The sequence below is a fragment of the Coregonus clupeaformis genome, chromosome 15 (assembly GCF_020615455.1).
Source record: "Coregonus clupeaformis isolate EN_2021a chromosome 15, ASM2061545v1, whole genome shotgun sequence".
NCBI lineage: Eukaryota > Metazoa > Chordata > Actinopteri > Salmoniformes > Salmonidae > Coregonus > Coregonus clupeaformis.
In genome coordinates, this window is record NC_059206.1 from 41,677,360 (window position 1) to 41,696,095 (window position 18,736).

Below are 18,736 nucleotides of genomic sequence, written 5' to 3' on the forward strand. Positions count from 1 at the left end.
CCTGATTCTACACCACACCCATACACAGCACCGTGACAGAATTACACACCATAGAATGGAATCAGCAGGAGCACCCGTCGACCCCATGGAGGAGCGTCTCCTTGGACACGAGCACCGGATCAACCGTATCGGGCACGCGCTTGGAGGGCGTCATGGACACCCTTCGTCGATGGGAGACCAGCGGGGTTCCCATAGCCCCACCTATCGCACCATCACCTTCACCACCGGACAACCAGCCCGTCCATCGACCGGAACCCAGTGGGATTCGGCTCTCGCTCCCGAGGGCGTACGACGGCACCGCTGCCGGGTGTCAGGGGTTCCTCCACAAGTGGAGCTCTACATTGCCACCATACACCCGGCGCCCTCGGGATACGAGAGCGTTTCCGCCCTCATCTCCTGTCTCACCGGCAAGGCGTTGGAGTGGGCCAACGCCGAGTGGAGGGGGAATAGACGCCGCCACAGTCACCTATGCGGAGTTCTCCCGTCGCCTGCGTGCGGTCTTCGACCATCCACCAGAGGGGAGAGCGGCGGGGGAACGTCTATTCCACCTCCGACAGGGGATGAGGAGCGCTCAGGCGTTTGCGCTGGAGTTCCGGACTCTAGCGGCTGATGCGGGGTGGAATGAGAGGGCCCTCATAGACCACTTCAGATGTAGCCTTCGGGAGGACGTCCGCAGGGAGTTAGCCTGCAGGGACACTACACTAACATTTGACCAGCTGGTGGACATGGCCATTCGACTGGACAACCTGCTGGCGACCCGCGGACGTCCCAGGTGGGGGCCCCCCATTCCACCCTCCAGCGCCTCCGAGCAGTGTCCGATGGAGCTTGGAGGTGCTGGCGCTAGAGGGAGAAGAGGTAGGAGCCCGAGGGGGGCAGTCTCCTGCACCAAGTGTGGGCGCGGAGGGTCCCCTGGTGAGGGAGAGAGCAGGTCATACAGTGGGGAGTCCACCCAGGTGAGTAGGCGCCCTACTTACCCAGAGCTTTCTGTCGTTCACATTACCTTACCTGTTTGTTTCCCACAGGTTGCACCTCGGTCCCAGCATAAGGCGCTAGTCGATTCAGGCGCAGCTGGGAATTTTGTAGACCGGAGATTCTGTGTTAAGTTAGGGATTCCCCTCCTTCCAGTCGAAAAACCCTTTCCTGTACATGCCCTAGATAGTCGTCCGTTAGGATCTGGGTTGATTGGGGGAGGTCACAGCGCCACTTAGGATGATGACGCAGGGGGGTCATGAGGAGACGATTCAACTCTATCTTATCGACTCTCCTGCGTATCCGGTGGTACTGGGGGCTTCCCTGGTTGATGACCCATGATCCTACTATTTCGTGGCGAGAAAGCTCTTAAAGGGTGGTCTGCTCAGTGTGAGGGGTTATGTCTGGGTGTTTCCGTAGGGGGCGACCTCGGTGGAGAGTCCGAACCAGATGCCAGCACTGCACATTCCTCCTGAGTATGAGGATTTGACGCTCGTGTTCAGTAAGACCAGAGCGGCACAGTTGCCACCTCATAGACAAGGGGGATTGTGCGATAGACCTCCAGACAGGAGCAGCGCTTCCGCGAGCCATGTGTATCCTTTGTCACAGGAGGAGAAAAGGGCAATGGAGACTTACATTGCCGAGTCTCTGAGACAGGGATACATACGGGCCTCCACTTCTCCCGCGTCCTCGAGCTTCTTTTTTGTGAAGAAAAAGGATGGAGGTTTGCGTCCGTGTATTGATTACCGCGGTCTCAATCAGGTGACGGTGAAGTACAGCTATCCACTTCCTCTGATTGGGACCATGACGGAGTCCTTACAAGGTTCTTCACAAAATTGGATCTCAGGAGCGCATATAACTTGGTGCGTATTAGGGAGGGCGATGAGTGGAAGACAGTATTTAGTACTACATCCGGCCATTACGAGTATCTCGTCATGCCATATGGGTTAATGAATGCTCCAACAGTCTTCCAATCGTTTGTAGACGAACTTTTCCGGGACATGCAGGCGCAGGGAGTAGTGGTGTACATAGATGATATTCTTGTGTACAGTGCTACTCGGGCCGAGCATGTAGCCCTGGTGCGCAGGGTATTGAGGAGACTGTTGGAGCATGACCTGTATGTCAAAGCTGAGAAATGTCTGTTCTTCCAGGAGTCAGTTTCCTTTTTGGGTTACCAGTTGTCTGCGTCAGGGGTGAGAATGGAGGTGGACCGAGTGTCCGCCGTGCGTAATTGGCAAACCCCAACTACGGTTAAAGAGGTGCAGCGGTTCTTGGGTTTTGCGAATTACTACCGGAGGTTTATCCGGGGTTTTGGACAGGTGGCAGCTCCCATAACGTCTCTTCTGAAGGGGGGTCCGGTGCGCTTGCAGTGGTCAGCTGAGGCGGACAGGGCCTTTGGGAGACTGAAGGACCTGTTTACCTCGGCCCCGGTGTTGGCGCACCCGGATCCCACTTTACCCTTCCAAGTTGAGGTGGACGCGTCTGAGGCTGGTATCGGGGCAGTTCTTTCTCAACGATCCGGTACACCACCTAAGCTCCGCCCCTGTGCTTTTTATTCTAAGAAGCTCAGTCCGGCGGAGCGGAATTATGACGTAGGGGACAGGGAGCTGTTAGCCGTAGTACAGGCCCTAAAGGTGTGGAGGCATTGGCTTGAGGGGGCTCAGCACCCTTTCCTCATTCTGACCGACCATCGTAACCTGGAGTACATTCGGGCAGCTAGGAGACTGAATCCTCGCCAGGCTCGATGGACTATGTTTCTCGCCCGGTTTGTGTTCAAGATCACTTACATCCCTGGGTCCCAGAACGGGAAGGCAGATGCTCTGTCCCGTCGGTATGACACGGAGGAGAGGTGCGTGGAGTCCATTCCCATACTACCGGAGTCTTGTCTGGTGGCACCGGTGGTGTGGGAGGTCGATGCGGAGATCGAGCGGGCGTTACGCACCGAGCCTAGTCCTCCACAGTGTCCGGTGGGTCGGGTGTACGTCCCGCTCGAGGTCCGGGATCGGCTGATTTATTGGGCTCACACGTCCCCCTCCTCTGGACATCCGGGTATTGGCCGGACGGTGCACTGCCTTAGTACGAAGTACTGGTGGCCAACGTTAGCCAGGGATGTGAGGGTTTATGTCTCCTCCTGCTCAGTGTGTGCCCAGTGTAAGGCGCCCAGACACTTGCCCAGGGGTAAATTACAGCCCCTGCCCGTTCCACAACGACCCTGGTCTCACCTCTCGGTGGATTTTGTTACCGATCTTCCCTCCTCACAGGGGAATACCACCATCCTGGTCGTTGTGGATCGGTTCTCAAGGCCTGTCGTCTCCTTCCCATGCCGGGTCTTCCTACGGCCCTACAGACCGCTGAGGCTCTATTTACTCACGTCTTCCGGCATTACGGGGTGCCCGAGGATATAGTGTCCGATCGAGGCCCCCAGTTTACCTCCAGAGTCTGGAGAGCATTTATGGAACGTTTGGGGGTCTCGGTGAGCCTTACCTCGGGTTACCACCCGGAGAGTAATGGGCAGGTTGAACGAGTCAACCAGGATGTGGGTAGGTTTCTGAGGTCATATTGTCAGGGCCGGCCGGAGGAGTGGGCGAGATATGTGCCCTGGGCCGAGATGGCACAGAACTCTCTCCGCCACTCCTCCACCCAACTAACCCCTTTTCAGTGTTTATTAGGGTACCAGCCGGTTCTGGCACCATGGCATGAGAGCCAGATCGAGGCCCCCGCTGTGGATGAGTGGGTGCGGCGCTCGGAGGGAGACGTGGGGACGCTGCACACGTCCATCTGCAGCGTGCCATACGTCGACAGAAGACGAGCGCCGACCTACACCGCAGTGAGGGGCCAGTGTACGCACCTGGAGATCGAGTCTGGCTCTCAACCAGAAACCTGCCCCTCCGCCTGCCCTGCCGGAAGCTGGGTCGGCGGTTTGTGGGGCCTTTTAAAGTCCTGAGGAGATTGAACGAGGTGAGTTACAGGTTAGAACTACCTATTGATTACAAGAATATTAACCCCTCGTTCCATGTGTCTCTCCTCAGGCCGGTGGTAGCTGGTCCACTCCAGAACTTTGAGATTGAGGAGACTCCTCCGCCCTCGTTGGACATCGAGGGGGCTCCGGCGTACACGGTTCGGACCATCCTGGATTCGAGACGCCGGATGGGGGTCTCAATATCTCGTGGAGTGGGAGGGGTACGGTCCGGAGGAGCGGTGCTGGGTGCCAAGGAGGGACATTCTGGATCCGTCCCTGATGACCGAATTCCATCGTGGTCATCCTACGCGCCCTGCTCCGCGCCCCCTGGTCGTCCCCCGAGGCCGAGGGCGGTGCGCGGCTGGTGCCGCGCGTCAAGGGGGTACTGTCACGGTTTCGGCCGAGGCGGCTCCTCCTCCTTGTTCGGGCAGGTTTGCCGGTCGTCGTCTCCGGAGTTCTAGCTGCCACCGCTCGATGTTTCTTGTTTGTTTGGTTTTGTCTGTTAGTCACACCTGTTTTGTGTTAGGTCTCATTTAGCACCCTATTTAGTTTCCTTGTTGTTAGGTTTGTGTTGTGTGTAATTGTTCGTGTCGTGGTTGCGCTACCCGTGTCGGTACGCTATTTTTCCTGAGCTTCCTCCTTGTTGTGTGAGGAGAGATTTACGCACCTGTGTGTGCGCTTGTAGTTACGCCTGTGTGCGTCTTTTTGCCTCCGGGCTGTTTTGGATTAATTTTCGTGCTCAGTAAAGTCTTGTTGGACTTACCCTCTGCTGCCTGCGCCTGATTCTACACCACACCCATACACAGCACCGTGACAGTATATCTGTAGAATACGTAGGATAGAACGGTATATGTACAGCAACAGTTAAATAGAATAGGCCTTGACTAGAATACATTATGTACTGTACATATGAAGTGGGTAAAACAGTTTGTAAACGTTATTAAAGTGACCAGTGTTCCATGACTATGTACATAGCTATTTTTGAGTTTCGATGAAAAGCTATTTTGAATACATTTAATTGGTCAAGCGGTCTTGAAACATAAAGCGGAACCAAGTATTGATTCATGTAAAAAAAACTAAAATCACCAAATTTGGAGTTACTAGGTTTTCATCCGACAGCGACAATATAATAATATACATCTATGTAACTGAAGTGATTTTGGTAAAATGTACTGGAGTAAAAAGTAAGTTACTTCCTTCAGAAATGATTTGAGTATATAGAAAAACTACCTTCAAAGTAGACTCGGGACGTCGGTTGTGAGATGAAAGCTTATTTTTAGTAATAATACGTGTTCAAGTTACATTTTACTACTTTAGATTCTACAAAACAATAAAAGAAAGTTGCTAGCGAAAGCCAGGATAATCACTTGTCACTTGTACATAACTGCCGCGTTCTTCTTTTTTTAAACTTCCCGTCGCAAGGCATTCTGGCACTTGCAGTCAATAGCGTAATCCAATACTAACCAAAACAACAGAAATATGTACATAGTTCTCTCAATCTCCATCACATTAATTCTAATACAATTACTCTTACATATGTAAATAACTGTAAAATAAAATATATTTAGATACAGCTCAATAAATTAACTGTAAACATCAACTCTGTAACCCATTAAAGTTACAACATCCTCCTCCCGATGAACAACTGTGTTCATCTAAATCTCTAAGCAGTATATCAACTGAATAGGTCTTCTCAACAAAGTCCCTGAGGCAGTACGAACTGAACATGACCTAACTAGGCCATCTCGGCCTGGAAACAGTTCCTCAATCTTCCCTAGTTTCTAGGTTTGTCAGGGTGTATTATCTTCTCCGATGAGTGCAACGTCACCCACTTTCAGTGGGGTTGGCTGTGGTGTGTCACAGCGGTGTGCTGACTTTAGATCCAGCAAGTAGTCTGCATCAGATGAACTGGCCTCCACAATCACCTGACCTCAACACGATTGAGATGGTTTGGGATGAGTTGGACCGCAGAGTGAAGGAAATGCAGCCAGCAAGTGCTCAGCATATGTGGGAACTCCTTCAAGACTGTTGGAAAAGCATTCCTCATGAAGCTGGTTGAGAGAATGCCAAGAGTGTGCAAAGCTGTCATCAAGGCAAAGGGTGGCTACTTTGAAGAATCTAAAATCTAAAATATATTTTGATTTGTTTAACACTTTTTTTGGTTACTACATGATTCCATATGTGTTATTTCATAGTTTTGATTTCTTCACTATTATTCTACAATGTAGAAAATAGTAAAAATAAAGAAAAACCCTTGAATGAGTAGGTGTGTCAAAACTTTTGACTGGTACTGTATACTTAAATCCGTACTGGTTCTCTATCAGATTAGTAAGAATTGCTTACCCCGTGTTCAAGAATGACCTTTTTCCCTTTATTCAGATTATAACCTCTCACTTTCGGTTATTTGAAAATGAAATAATCTCCAAAATATTGCCATTTTTAAAACAAGCCGTAGAAAGTGTGTTGCAATTTTAGTTTAATCCACCAGAAAATACAGAATAAATTTTACAACACATATTATGGTTAAACTCAAATATACTAATTGATAAAACAACATTATTTTAGGAGAAAATGTTTCAAAACTGTATAATCTTTGTAAATAATATCATAAACAGGACTGGTGGAGTTATGTCACACATGCAGCTAACAGAAATATATGTAAATGTCTGCTCTATCCAAAATTACAACCAACTAACTGCAGTATTTCCGCAAAAATTGAAGAGGCAAGTGGAAGGGGGAGAAGGTAAGGAACTTGTCTGTCGGCCCTGCATTAAAGACCCAAGCTGGTTAAAGAAAATTGTGATGCATAAACTACAGTCCACTGTAGCTCAGGTGGTAGAGCATGGCGCTTGCAACGCCAGGGTTGTGGGTTCGTTTCCCACAGGCGGCCAGTATAAAAATGTATTCACTCACTAATTGTAAGTCGCTCTGGATAAGAGCGTCTGCTAAATGACTAAAATGTAAATGTAAAAAAGCATACCAGTTTCATTTAAGGACCAAAAAATTGACAGTTGTGCCATACAGGTTGCAAAATAGTTGAGAAGAAATGTTCGATTCCATGGCACATGGTTTATGAACTGGTACACAAAACAACGGCAGATTCATAACTTAGAGTTGTTCAATTTAAATGATTATAAAAAATTCTTGCAACCAATAGAATGTTATAGATATGGGGGATACAACCATCCCAGCTCTGCAGATTTTGCTGCGAAGAGACAGAATCATTAGATCCCTTGTTTTGGTACTGCCCATATGTAGCTTGTTTTTGGTCGCAGGTTCAGGAATGGCTGAAGAATTGCAACATTTAACTGGAGCTATCTCTGCAAATAGAACTGCTGGGGGATTTGAAAAGTCAAAGTAAATCGATCAATTGGGGGCCAACGGCCACCATATATATTTTTTATTTGACATTACAGAGTATTTTGTGCTAATCGTTGACAAAAAATGACAATTAAATCCATTTTAATCCCACTTTGTAACACTATAAAATGTGTAAAAAGTCAAGGGGTATAAATACTTTCTGAAGGCACTGTATATAAAAACAGGTTTTTGACAGCACTGGGACTTGTCCTACAAGCTTTGACTTTGCTAATAACCTCTTTATTGAGGAAACATTTACTTACTATGATTGAGATATGTGGTTGTATCACCTAGCTATCTTAAGATGAATGCACTAACTGTAAGTCCCTCTGGATAAGAGCATCTGCTAAATAACAAAAATATGAATATAGGTATGGAGCCGTAGATAGGGTGGCAGTGGCAGCATAATGCATGGCCATGTTTAAGGCAGGCACTTTTGACATGTTTAGAATGTAAACATGGCGACTGCATTGTCAATAACAAAATAGGAAAATATGTTTAATTGTATTAGTATTCAGTATTGTATTAGTATCCCCATTAGGTGCTGCCAAGGCAGCCACACTACTCTTCCTGGGGTCCAAACAGGAACAAAACAACAGTCTAAATCATACATAAAACAATACAGTAGTACATCGTAGTTCAGCCGCTGTGAACTGAGATATGTGCTTACACACTTGAGATTAGCAGCCTGCCCATGTTCTACCCGTGTGAGCTTGTGTCCATGGAGACCCCGCAGGCAGAGACAGATGGTAAGGCATTCTCTGCCACACACAGATGCCCACCTCTTATCTTTCCCATGTCTTTATAGGACAAAGCACAGAGTGGAAGAAATACAGGCTTTTCATGTAAACACAAAAAGAAGAGAAACCCCTAAATCAAATCAAAGTTTATAGGTCGCTTACACAGATGTGCAGGTTTTATAGCAGGTGCATCGACATGCTTGTGTTACTAGCTCCAACAGTGCAGTAGAACGTCTCACAAATACAATACAAATACACAAAGAATCACTCAAAAATCTAAACAAGAAATCAAGAAATAACAATCCAAAGTAGATATATTAGAGTGAGCATGTGAGAGAATCCAGAATAGACAGTATATAATTTGGAAAATAAAATTGAATGTACAGTATTAGGTATATTATGATGGGCTAATGCTAGTAGTACTACATGAGCTAGTAGTAAAAACAAAAACACAGCAAATGGGTTAGCCTGAACAACTACACTTACAGATGTGAGTCTGATTCTAGAATCCCATCTAGTATGTCAGATATATGTTTTATTACATCCAGCTCTTTCAAAAGATTATGGCAGTGCAGTGCCAATACATTTATTTCAACAACTCAACAATCCTCCTCTCTGATCTCAGCTGATGGAGGTACTTTGTGATTTTTGTCTTTCAGGTAGTTAAACAACCGCCCATATGTCTGTTTCCATGTACAGCCGCTCCCAGCAACCTCTGCTGCACGGTTTGTAACAGAAGCCTCCAGATTGGCCCACAGCTTGGGGTAAAGGTTAATGGAGTCGACCCATAAACAAGGATTCACCGGCTCCAGCTTGTGTTGCTGCAACCTTGGCTTTAACACCTCCTAATGCCTGGAGAAAATCTGGAAAAAATAAAGGTATGGTAACATTTTAAACAAACATGCGTTTTGAATTGTCTTCAGCTTTTGTGATGCTCTTTTTCTCTGTATAGACCATTTCACAGATGATTCCCATTCAAGTGTCATCACCTGAATTTGGTGTCAGGTTAAAAAGCACTTGAGGCAGATGGAGGTGATTGTGGCAGAGTTAAGATCAGAGGAAATGGTTTAGACGAGATCCAGCAGCACTAAGAACATGTGCTGGCTTAATTTGAACATGCGAATGAGAGAACATGGCTGTCTATAACCCTGGAGATAGATGCCTGACGGGGAGGATTCTGACACAGTCACTTAGCATACACATGCTGGAGACACACACACACACACAGTTTAAAGAAGGTATCAGTGAGGGACCTTAAAAATACTATTGAAAGATCAATCCATAAAGGGCAGAGAGCAATGGCATAGGTGTACCAGTGGGCTGTATTTCCTGAGGAGGTGGAATCCCAGTCGTGGTCCATTGGTTGGCGTTGCTGCTGGCTACAGAACTTTGCAGGATATTAATTGTTTCACCGCTGTCAGCAGAATGGTCTCGGCTTGTTGAACTCCATCCAAAAGTAAACCCATCAGCCAAATTGGATGGGAGCGGATACATAAGTCCCACTAATGGGTGGTGTGTTTTAAAAGGAGCAGAGAAAGTGTCCGAATAGGTGTCTTGCTCCATTTGAAGTAGTGCGCTGAACACAGGTGACATGTCACAGCCTTTTTGGTTAATGCCCATCATCAAGGGGATCAGGAGGATAAGCAGGGAGGGATTTCTGCATGGTTGATAGAATCTGTAAAATATATTCAAATAAAATGTTAATCATAAAAGACAGCTATGATCACTGTGACCTATTCATACCCCTATCCCAGACTGGGGGATGGAGTTACTCAAAAAGTTGTATCAGGTTCTTTCAACTCAACTGAACTCACTTTGACTGCACCCAACGGAACTTAACGCAACACCACTAAAGACACTCCCCTGAACTAAAATGTTCTTCCAATATGTTAGCATTGATTCTTATTGAATTTGAGATCGTCCTTTGGGTATTATTATTACATTTATTTCTATAGATATCACAAAAGGCTCTGTGATGACGTGACACAGTTACTCTGGCACCAGCATGGGCTACTAAGTAAACTCTGGATTTTTCTGTAAGTGGTACACAATGAACAACATCATAATGTTTGATAAACTACTGTGTGCTCAGTCGCACATTCTTATAGATTTTTCAACATAACACCACAATATGCTCTGAATGCCTCCAACATATTTCAGATGTTACACTCAAACCCTTTTAACACTAGAACCACAAAGATTTGACACCTACCGAATAGCGCCAACAGCTTTCAAAGAAAACATCTAAAAATACTGCAAACATAAAATTATAAAAAGAGATATGAAACATCTTACATCTTAAATGTTGAAATGTTATATTCCTTTTCTCATCATATCTGTTATGTCCATTTCACCTTAGAGTAAAAAATGTTTTTACCCCAGAGTCAATGACACATAAAAAATTCAGCTGTGTTATTGCTTGTTTTAAAAAATCCAGGGCTGCAAATTTTGCTTGGGTAATGCTGAGGGAATAGATAAACAAACTGCCACTGGATTTCCAATAGAGAGTAGTGTCAGAACCCACAAAATAAAATGCCACAGACATCAACAACAACAGCTAAAATACCTTTTCAGGTCAGAAATCTCCTGGCTACTCGTTTTATATAATATTTTATATAAGATACATTTATCCTTGATTACTTCACCAGAGATTTGTTAGAGTCCAATATCTTGCTTCTTCTGCTGAGAAATTAACACAACAATGTCTCCCTGTGTAGAAGCACCTGAGTTCCTTGACCTCCCTTTGACCCCAGGAAACATCTGCTCTAGTCTTGCATTTACTCTTAGCCTTCAGGAAGCATGCTATCCCTAACTAGATCAACTGTGAGATGTTGCTTGCTTTTCCCTATAGAGTAACAGACAGACCTGAAACACTATGTGAATTTACAACTGACATTGCAAGATACACTGCATGACCAAAAACATGGGGACGCCTGCTTTACCCAATACCTTACTGGGAGTATATATATATACAGTGGGGGAAAAAAGTATTTAGTCAGCCACCAATTGTGCAAGTTCTCCCACTTAAAAAGATGAGAGAGGCCTGTAATTTTCATCATAGGTACACGTCAACTATGACAGACAAAATTAGGAAAAAAAATCCAGAAAATCACATTGTAGGATTTTTAATGAATTTATTTGCTAATTATGGTGGAAAATAAGTATTTGGTCAATAACAAAAGTTTCTCAATACTTTGTTATATACCCTTTGTTGGCAATGACACAGGTCAAACGTTTTCTGTAAGTCTTCACAAGGTTTTCACACACTGTTGCTGGTATTTTGGCCCATTCCTCCATGCAGATCTCCTCTAGAGCAGTGATGTTTTGGGGCTGTCGCTGGGCAACACGGACTTTCAACTCCCTCCAAAGATTTTCTATGGGGTTGAGATCTGGAGACTGGCTAGGCCACTCCAGGACCTTGAAATGCTTCTTACGAAGCCACTCCTTCATTGCCCGGGCGGTGTGTTTGGGATCATTGTCATGCTAAAAGACCCAGCCACGTTTCATCTTCAATGCCCTTGCTGATGGAAGGAGGTTTTCACTCAAAATCTCACGATACATGGCCCCATTCATTCTTTCCTTTACACGGATGAGTCGTCCTGGTCCCTTTGCAGAAAAACAGCCCCAAAGCATGATGTTTCCACCCCCATGCTTCACAGTAGGTATGGTGTTCTTTGGATGCAACTCAGCATTCTTTGTCCTCCAAACACGACGAGTTGAGTTTTTACCAAAAAGTTATATTCATCTGACCATATGACATTCTCCCAATCCTCTTCTGGATCATCCAAATGCACTCTAGCAAACTTCAGACGGGCCTGGACATGTACTGGCTTAAGCAGGGGGACACGTCTGGCACTGCAGGATTTGAGTCCCTGGCGGCGTAGTGTGTTACTGATGGTAGGCTTTGTTACTTTGGTCCCAGCTCTCTGCAGGTCATTCACTAGGTCCCCCCGTGTGGTTCTGGGATTTTTGCTCACCGTTCTTGTGATCATTTTGACCCCACGGGGTGAGATCTTGCGTGGAGCCCCAGATCGAGGGAGATTATCAGTGGTCTTGTATGTCTTCCATTTCCTAATAATTGCTCCCACAGTTGATTTCTTCAAACCAAGCTGCTTACCTATTGCAGATTCAGTCTTCCCAGCCTGGTGCAGGTCTACAATTTTGTTTCTGGTGTCCTTTGACAGCTCTTTGGTCTTGGCCATAGTGGAGTTTGGAGTGTGACTGTTTGAGGTTGTGGACAGGTGTCTTTTATACTGATAACAAGTTCAAACAGGTGCCATTAATACAGGTAACGAGTGGAGGACAGAGGAGCCTCTTAAAGAAGAAGTTACAGGTCTGTGAGAGCCAGAAATCTTACTTGTTTGTAGGTGACCAAATACTTATTTTCCACCATAATTTGCAAATAAATTCATAAAAAAATCCTACAATGTGATTTTCTGGAAAAAATTCTCAATTTGTCTGTCATAGTTGACGTGTACCTATGATGAAAATTACAGGCCTCTCTCATCTTTCTAAGTGGAAGAACTTGCACAATTGGTGGCTGACTAAATACTTTTTTCCCCCACTGTGTGCGACTCTCTTTATTTGTTTTGACACCTGGTCGTCGAACAGCTCATTTCAAAATCATGGGCATTATTATGGAGTTGGTCCCCCCTTTCCTGCTATAACAGCCTCCACTCTTCTGAGAAGGCCTTCCACTAGATGTTGGAACATTGCTGCGGGGACGATTAGGCGATTAGGCTTGGCTCGCAGTCAGCGTTCCAATTCATCCCAAAGGTATTCGATAGGATTGATGTCAGGGCTCTGTATAGGCCAGTTAAGTTCTTCCACAGCGATCGCGACAAACCATTGCTGTATGGACCTCGCTTTGTGCATGGGACATTGTCATTCTGAAACAGGAAAGGGCCTTCCCCAAACTGTTGCCACAAAGTTGGAAGCACAGAATCGTCTAGAATGTAATTGTATGCTGTAGTGTTAAGATTTCGCTTCACTGGAAATAAGGGGCCTAGCCCCAACCATGAAAAACAGCCCCAGAACATTATTCCTCCTCCACCAAACTCTACAGTTGGCACTATGCATTGGGGCAAGTAGCGTTCTCCTGGCATCCGCCAAACCCAGATTTGTCCGTCGAACTGCCAGATGGTGAAGTGTGATTCATCACTCCAGAGAACGCGTTTCCACTGCTCCAGAGTCCAATGGTGGTAAGCTTTACACCACTCCAGCCGACACTTGGCATTGTGCATGGTGATCTTAGGCTTGTGTGAGGCTGCTCGGCCATGGAAACCCATTTCATGAAGCTCCCGACGAACAGTTCTTGTGCTGACGTTGCTTCCAGAGCAGTGGAGGCTGCTGAGGGTTGGACGGCTCATAATAATGGCTGGAATGGACTGAGGGGGATGGTATCAGAAACATGTTTTCATGTGTTTCATACCATTCCATTCACTCCATTCCAGCCATAGTACTCCGTTCCAGCCATTATTATGAGCCGTCCTCCCCTCAGCAGCCTCCACTGTTCCAGAGGCAGTTTGGAACTCAGTAGTGAGTGTTGCAACCGAGGTCAGACGATTTTTACGCGCTACGCGCTTCAGCATTTGCGGCCCCGTTCTGTGAGCTTGTGTGGCCTACCTCTTCGTGGCTGAGCCGTTGTTGCTCCTAGATGTTTCCACTTCACAATAACAGCAATTACGGTTGACCAGGGCAGCTCTAGCAGGGCAGAAATGTGATTAACTGACTTGTTAGAAAGGTGGCATCCTGTGACGGTGCCACGTTGAAAGTCACTGAGCTCTTCAGTACGGGCCATTCTACTGCCAATGTTTGTCTATGGAGATTGCATGGCTGTGTGTTCGATTTTATACACCTGTCAGCAACTGGTGTGGCTGAAATAGCTGAATCCACTCATTTGAAGAGGTGTCCATATACAAAACAAAAGGAGCATACAACACACTGATAAGGCAATAGGTTAAGATACTTTTTGATCTAGCAATACATCAAACAAAATAGCCTAATAGCCTCTCAAGCACAGCTCTTTTGAGTTGCTGTTTGTCACTCTCATTGCATGAGAATGCAGCCAACAGCACGGCCAACTGTACTGCATTAACACGCAAGGTAAAGTTCCCATTATCCGTAATTAAGTCAGCGATGAGGAGCCACGGGAGACATGTCCGATAAAAACGACAGCCATGACCTGGATATCTTGTTCTATTAACAGCAGTGATCCACTATACGGATAGCCACGCTAGCTTCTCTCTCATGTCGATGCTAGCAAATTAGCAAGCAGGCTAGGTAGTGCTAAGTATCAACAGCCAATCCAGTAGGGGCTGGAAACTATAGTGAGCTTTGATTGGTCAATAGCAACGCGATGTCGCAGTGTATGCGACAAAAGTTCAGCTTTCCCCAACTTTTATTCCTGCCCAGTTCACGCTCCCTCGCCCATGCTTGCATCAACCAACAGTCCCCCGCCCACTTCGCTTCCCTTCATTGAAAATGAATGGGGCTCCGTTGTTTAATCGAACCCAACGTGCTAGATCGACTTTTGCCGTAAGGGTCGCTGTGCGCAACCCCTATTTATGCATGAAACACTTCAGAGACTAAAGCTTACTACAAGCTCTATGCAGACGCAAGATTCTAAGTGTTAGCAATGTCGTCACAAAAGGGTTGTCACAAAAGGTGCGGCTCCTTGTAAAACGCTCCGGCATTCGAAGTACTTTTGTACTACCTGCAATTGAGACATGCCGTATCAATCCTTCCACAGCCGTGGGGGCAGTGTTGCTGCTTGGTTCCTTGAGCTGATTTATAGGCTTATAGGCTATTCATCAAATACATTGAGTGTACAAAACATTATGCTCTTTTCATGACATAGACTGACCAGGTGAATCCAGGTGAAAGCTATGATCCCTTATTGATGTCACTTGTTAAATCCACTTCAATCAGTGTAGATGAAGGGGCGGAGACAGGATAAAGAAGGATTTTTAAGCCTTGAGACATGTGTGCCATTCAGATGGTGAGACAAAATATTTAAGTGCCTTTGAACAGGGTATGGTAGTAGGTGCCAGGTGCACCGGTTTGTGTCAAGAACTGCAATGGTGCTGGGTTTTTCATGCTCAACAGTTCCCCGTGTGTATCAAGAATGGTCCACCACCCAAAGGACATCCAGCCAACTTCACACAACTGTGGGAACCATTGGATCAACATGGGCCAACATCCCTGTGGAACGCTTTCGACACCTTGTAGAGTAAATGCCCCAACGAATTGAGGCTGTTCTGAGGGCAAAAGGAGGGGGTGCAACTCAATATCAGGAAGGTGTTCTTAATGTTTTGTACACTCAGTGTATAATCTCAGTGACTGTTCAAATAGTAAACCAAACAACAAAAATCCAGGCTATTGTGAAATGGTAGAACCAGCTGTAGCCAACTAGCTAGCCATGTGCTTTTTTCTCTGTGACCAAAACATTATGACGTTCTATTTTCAGCTGATATGGGATTGAATACACAAGCAGCATATCAAACTGGGATAATGTTTTAGGTTACACCGGCAAGTATAAGAATATTTGCCAGGGCATATTTTTTTAAATTATAAATCTGATTATTTCACATGGAGATGTGGGAAGCTAAAAAGGTTGGCTACCTTGCTATGTTTTTAGCCAGGCTAAAGCCAGCTAGCCAGGCTGCCAGCTAGCTCCTGCTAGCAAGGGAAGGTGACTCTCCTCTGCTTTCACAAAATGAAAAGACAAAAATAGAAAAGATGTTGCTATCGCCCCCTTGTGAATGGGAGTGGGACCGACGAGGATATCATCTTACCAAAAGGTGTCCGCTTCGCCATGAATCCTACTCCACCCACGTGCATGGGCGCACGTAGATCAGCGGAGTGAAGCTTGTACAACAGATAGAACAATGACCCAGATGTTTCAACGGATGTATAAATCTGAAGCATCCAGCGGGCATTTCCACTCACCACAAAGTATGGTAATGAGAGGAAGCCCAGTGGCCGGCAGTAGGAGAAGATTGATGCGAAATGGATTTTGCCCGACATTCTGGTAATTTTCTCATTGATGAAACAATGCATCTCAATACAATTTTCTGTTCCCAAAACTAGAATATGTTACGAACAGAGTGAACTAAGTTTAGTAGACTTTAGCCTTTGCCAAAGTTTCTAAAAATTGCATTGTTTAGAAGGAGTGAGAGGGTGAATTGAGTTATTGCACACGTGCACTTCACATAGTAGGCGTTCCTTAATGGAAATATGCAAATAGATGCTAGAACGCGCAAATAGGATCTCGTTAGCTCGTGCTTGGCTTTGCCCACCTCCTTGCTTATTCTGCCTACTATGATTAATTTGCTCCCATTAGAAACGACATGCTGTGGTGTCACGCCCTGACCTAGAGAACTCTTGTTGGTTGGGTCAGGGTGTGAGTTTCAGTTTGAGATCTATGTGATTATATTCTATGTTGGTGATCTAGTATGTGTATGTCTAGGTTTGGCCGGGTGTGATTCACAATCAGAGGCAGCTGTCGCTCGTTGTCTCTGATTGGGGATCATCTTTAGGTAGCCAGGTTGCCTACCTTAGTTGTGGGATCTTGACTCTGGTTTGGCTTGTTTGTGTGTAGCCATTGTGAGATTCACGTTACGTTGCTTTTTGTTGAGTGTTTATTTGTTCTAATAAACATGTACGCATACCACGCTGCACCTTGGTCTGACCCGTCTCTCAATGAACGTGACATGTGGTCTATCTTGGATTAGTTATAAAACTCTTTGCTTGTACCCACTGAGCACACACTGGTTGAATCAATGTTGTTTCCACATCATTTCAATGAAACTACGTTGAACCAACGTGGAATAGATGTGTAATTGATGTCTGTGCCCATTGGGTAGTAACCTTAAATGTGTCTCAGCCAGCCAATGTGACACATTCAAATTAACTTTATTCACCAAGCAACCCAAGTTCAGAGTTGCTTTTTTCATTGCAGATGAAATTGAGGACTGTGTCCTCTGTGTAGGCTATATATTGCCTTCAGAGGCATCATTCCCATAGGGTACAAAGGGGCACATGCCCCCTCAGATTTTTTCCTTTAATAAAAAAAATACAAGTTTTTATTTTTTAAATACTAGATAATACTAGCCACTTCAATACTAGAAGCCATTTCAGGATATCAATCAAGTTAGAGTAGCTAGCTTATCTATCTATCTTAGCTGGCATGCTTGCTGGCAAGGTTGGTGGACTTTAGAAAAGCAAGCAATAACTAAATGTACTGAATAAGAATCACATTCCTTTCAATCTTTTACCCAGATTTTAGCAGAGATACAGAGAAGCATATTTTGTTTCTTTAAAAAAAGAACCACCAGTCAGGAGGATACAGACAGCTCAGGAGGTATGCTTAGATATGCAGAAAAAAATAAAAAAAATAAAACATAGGAAGCATAATGATTATGGCTCTAGATTGCAGGAAAAAGCTGTTTCAGGTGTTTGAAAAATACAAAATTCTCAAATGTATGGATGGTGGCCTAGCACCCCCCTGGACCACCCACCAGCCATCCTCATATTCTTTGTGCCCCTCAGATTTTTGGGGTGCATGACGCCCCTGATTGTATCATCTCTCTGGTGCATTAGGCTACCATAAAAAATCTCAAATTGCACAATCAAACCAATTGAAAACTGCAACAGGTAGCTTATCATTACATGTAGTTTGCAAATTGCTATAGCCTTTCGTGAAATAGCGTGTGAATTGTCAGCATCAGAGAATATCCCTTTCTCTATGTCATTATATTTGCTACTTTCGACACACAACCTACAAAGACGTGCACTGTATGCTGAGGGAGAGCCGAAGATAATATATGTTTATTCGGGGGGCGCTCTCTCGCCAGAAGAGGGCATTCCGATTCTGCCTGATAAAGTTGCCATGATACATGCAGACGTGATTGTTAACTACTCAAACGCTTATACTTATGCACTTCTGTATTTGGAATTGAGGAGAGAATAGGGGTGAATACCGAGTAAAACTACCGCAGACCCTTCGAATACTCCTCTGATCAGGGTAAGCTTCTTTCGGGAGGGAATGTGAATTCACCCTCAGTCCTAGCATAAACATTTTGGGTCGCTTTTTACTGGGGAGGTCTGCTGGTATTCACACACCCTCTTGGGAAAATCGTTGTTTGTGCATCATGCCATAATGGATGGCTGGAGGGTGATGAGAACGTTTCGACTGGAATCTTTCAACTTTGCTATCACGCTTATTTTGGATTGTCATATATGACTTGGATGTGGCAGCGTTTGTTCTCAGGCGCGCTGTTAATGTTGGACACCACGATTTTACGCGGGAATTATGTGCATGGATATGATAGAAAACTAGATCCGGAGACATGTTCCATGGTGAAACTACAGGCTTGACACAAGGATACCCCTCTGACTCGCTTAAATTCCGGGGGCAGCGACGGGCAGGTGCGCGTTGGAATCGGCGGCTGCGTGAAGCGACTGGAGTCGTGGACTAGAACCGTACCGTCTGATGAGAGCGCGTGTCATGCGGACTCAGCTGTCGCGCGCTGTAAGGCTTTAAAACCTGTGGACAGGAGCTGACAGATAAGCTGATATGGGTAAGTATATGTGCCTGTAAATGTATCATATCTGCTCCATGTAGTGGAAACGAGAGTAAGGTAAGCTGCGTCTTTTCCCTCAAATTCGCTCCCAACATGCCAGCCGATTTATTGTGTCTGAGTGC

At 45.5% G+C, this 18,736-nt stretch overlaps 1 protein-coding gene across 1 annotated transcript in view; it reads left to right on the plus strand.

The window, feature by feature from the left end:
- The first annotated feature begins 17,877 nt into the window (after window positions 1-17,877).
- Window positions 17,878-18,736, plus strand: part of LOC121582435 (leucine-rich repeat transmembrane neuronal protein 4-like) — a 125,316-nt gene continuing 124,457 nt past the window's right edge. Inside the window, exon 1 of the mRNA XM_041898207.1 lies at window positions 17,878-18,611. Coding sequence (XP_041754141.1) covers window positions 18,608-18,611 — 4 coding nt within the window. The 5' untranslated portion in view covers window positions 17,878-18,607. The remainder of the gene's footprint in view (window positions 18,612-18,736) is intronic.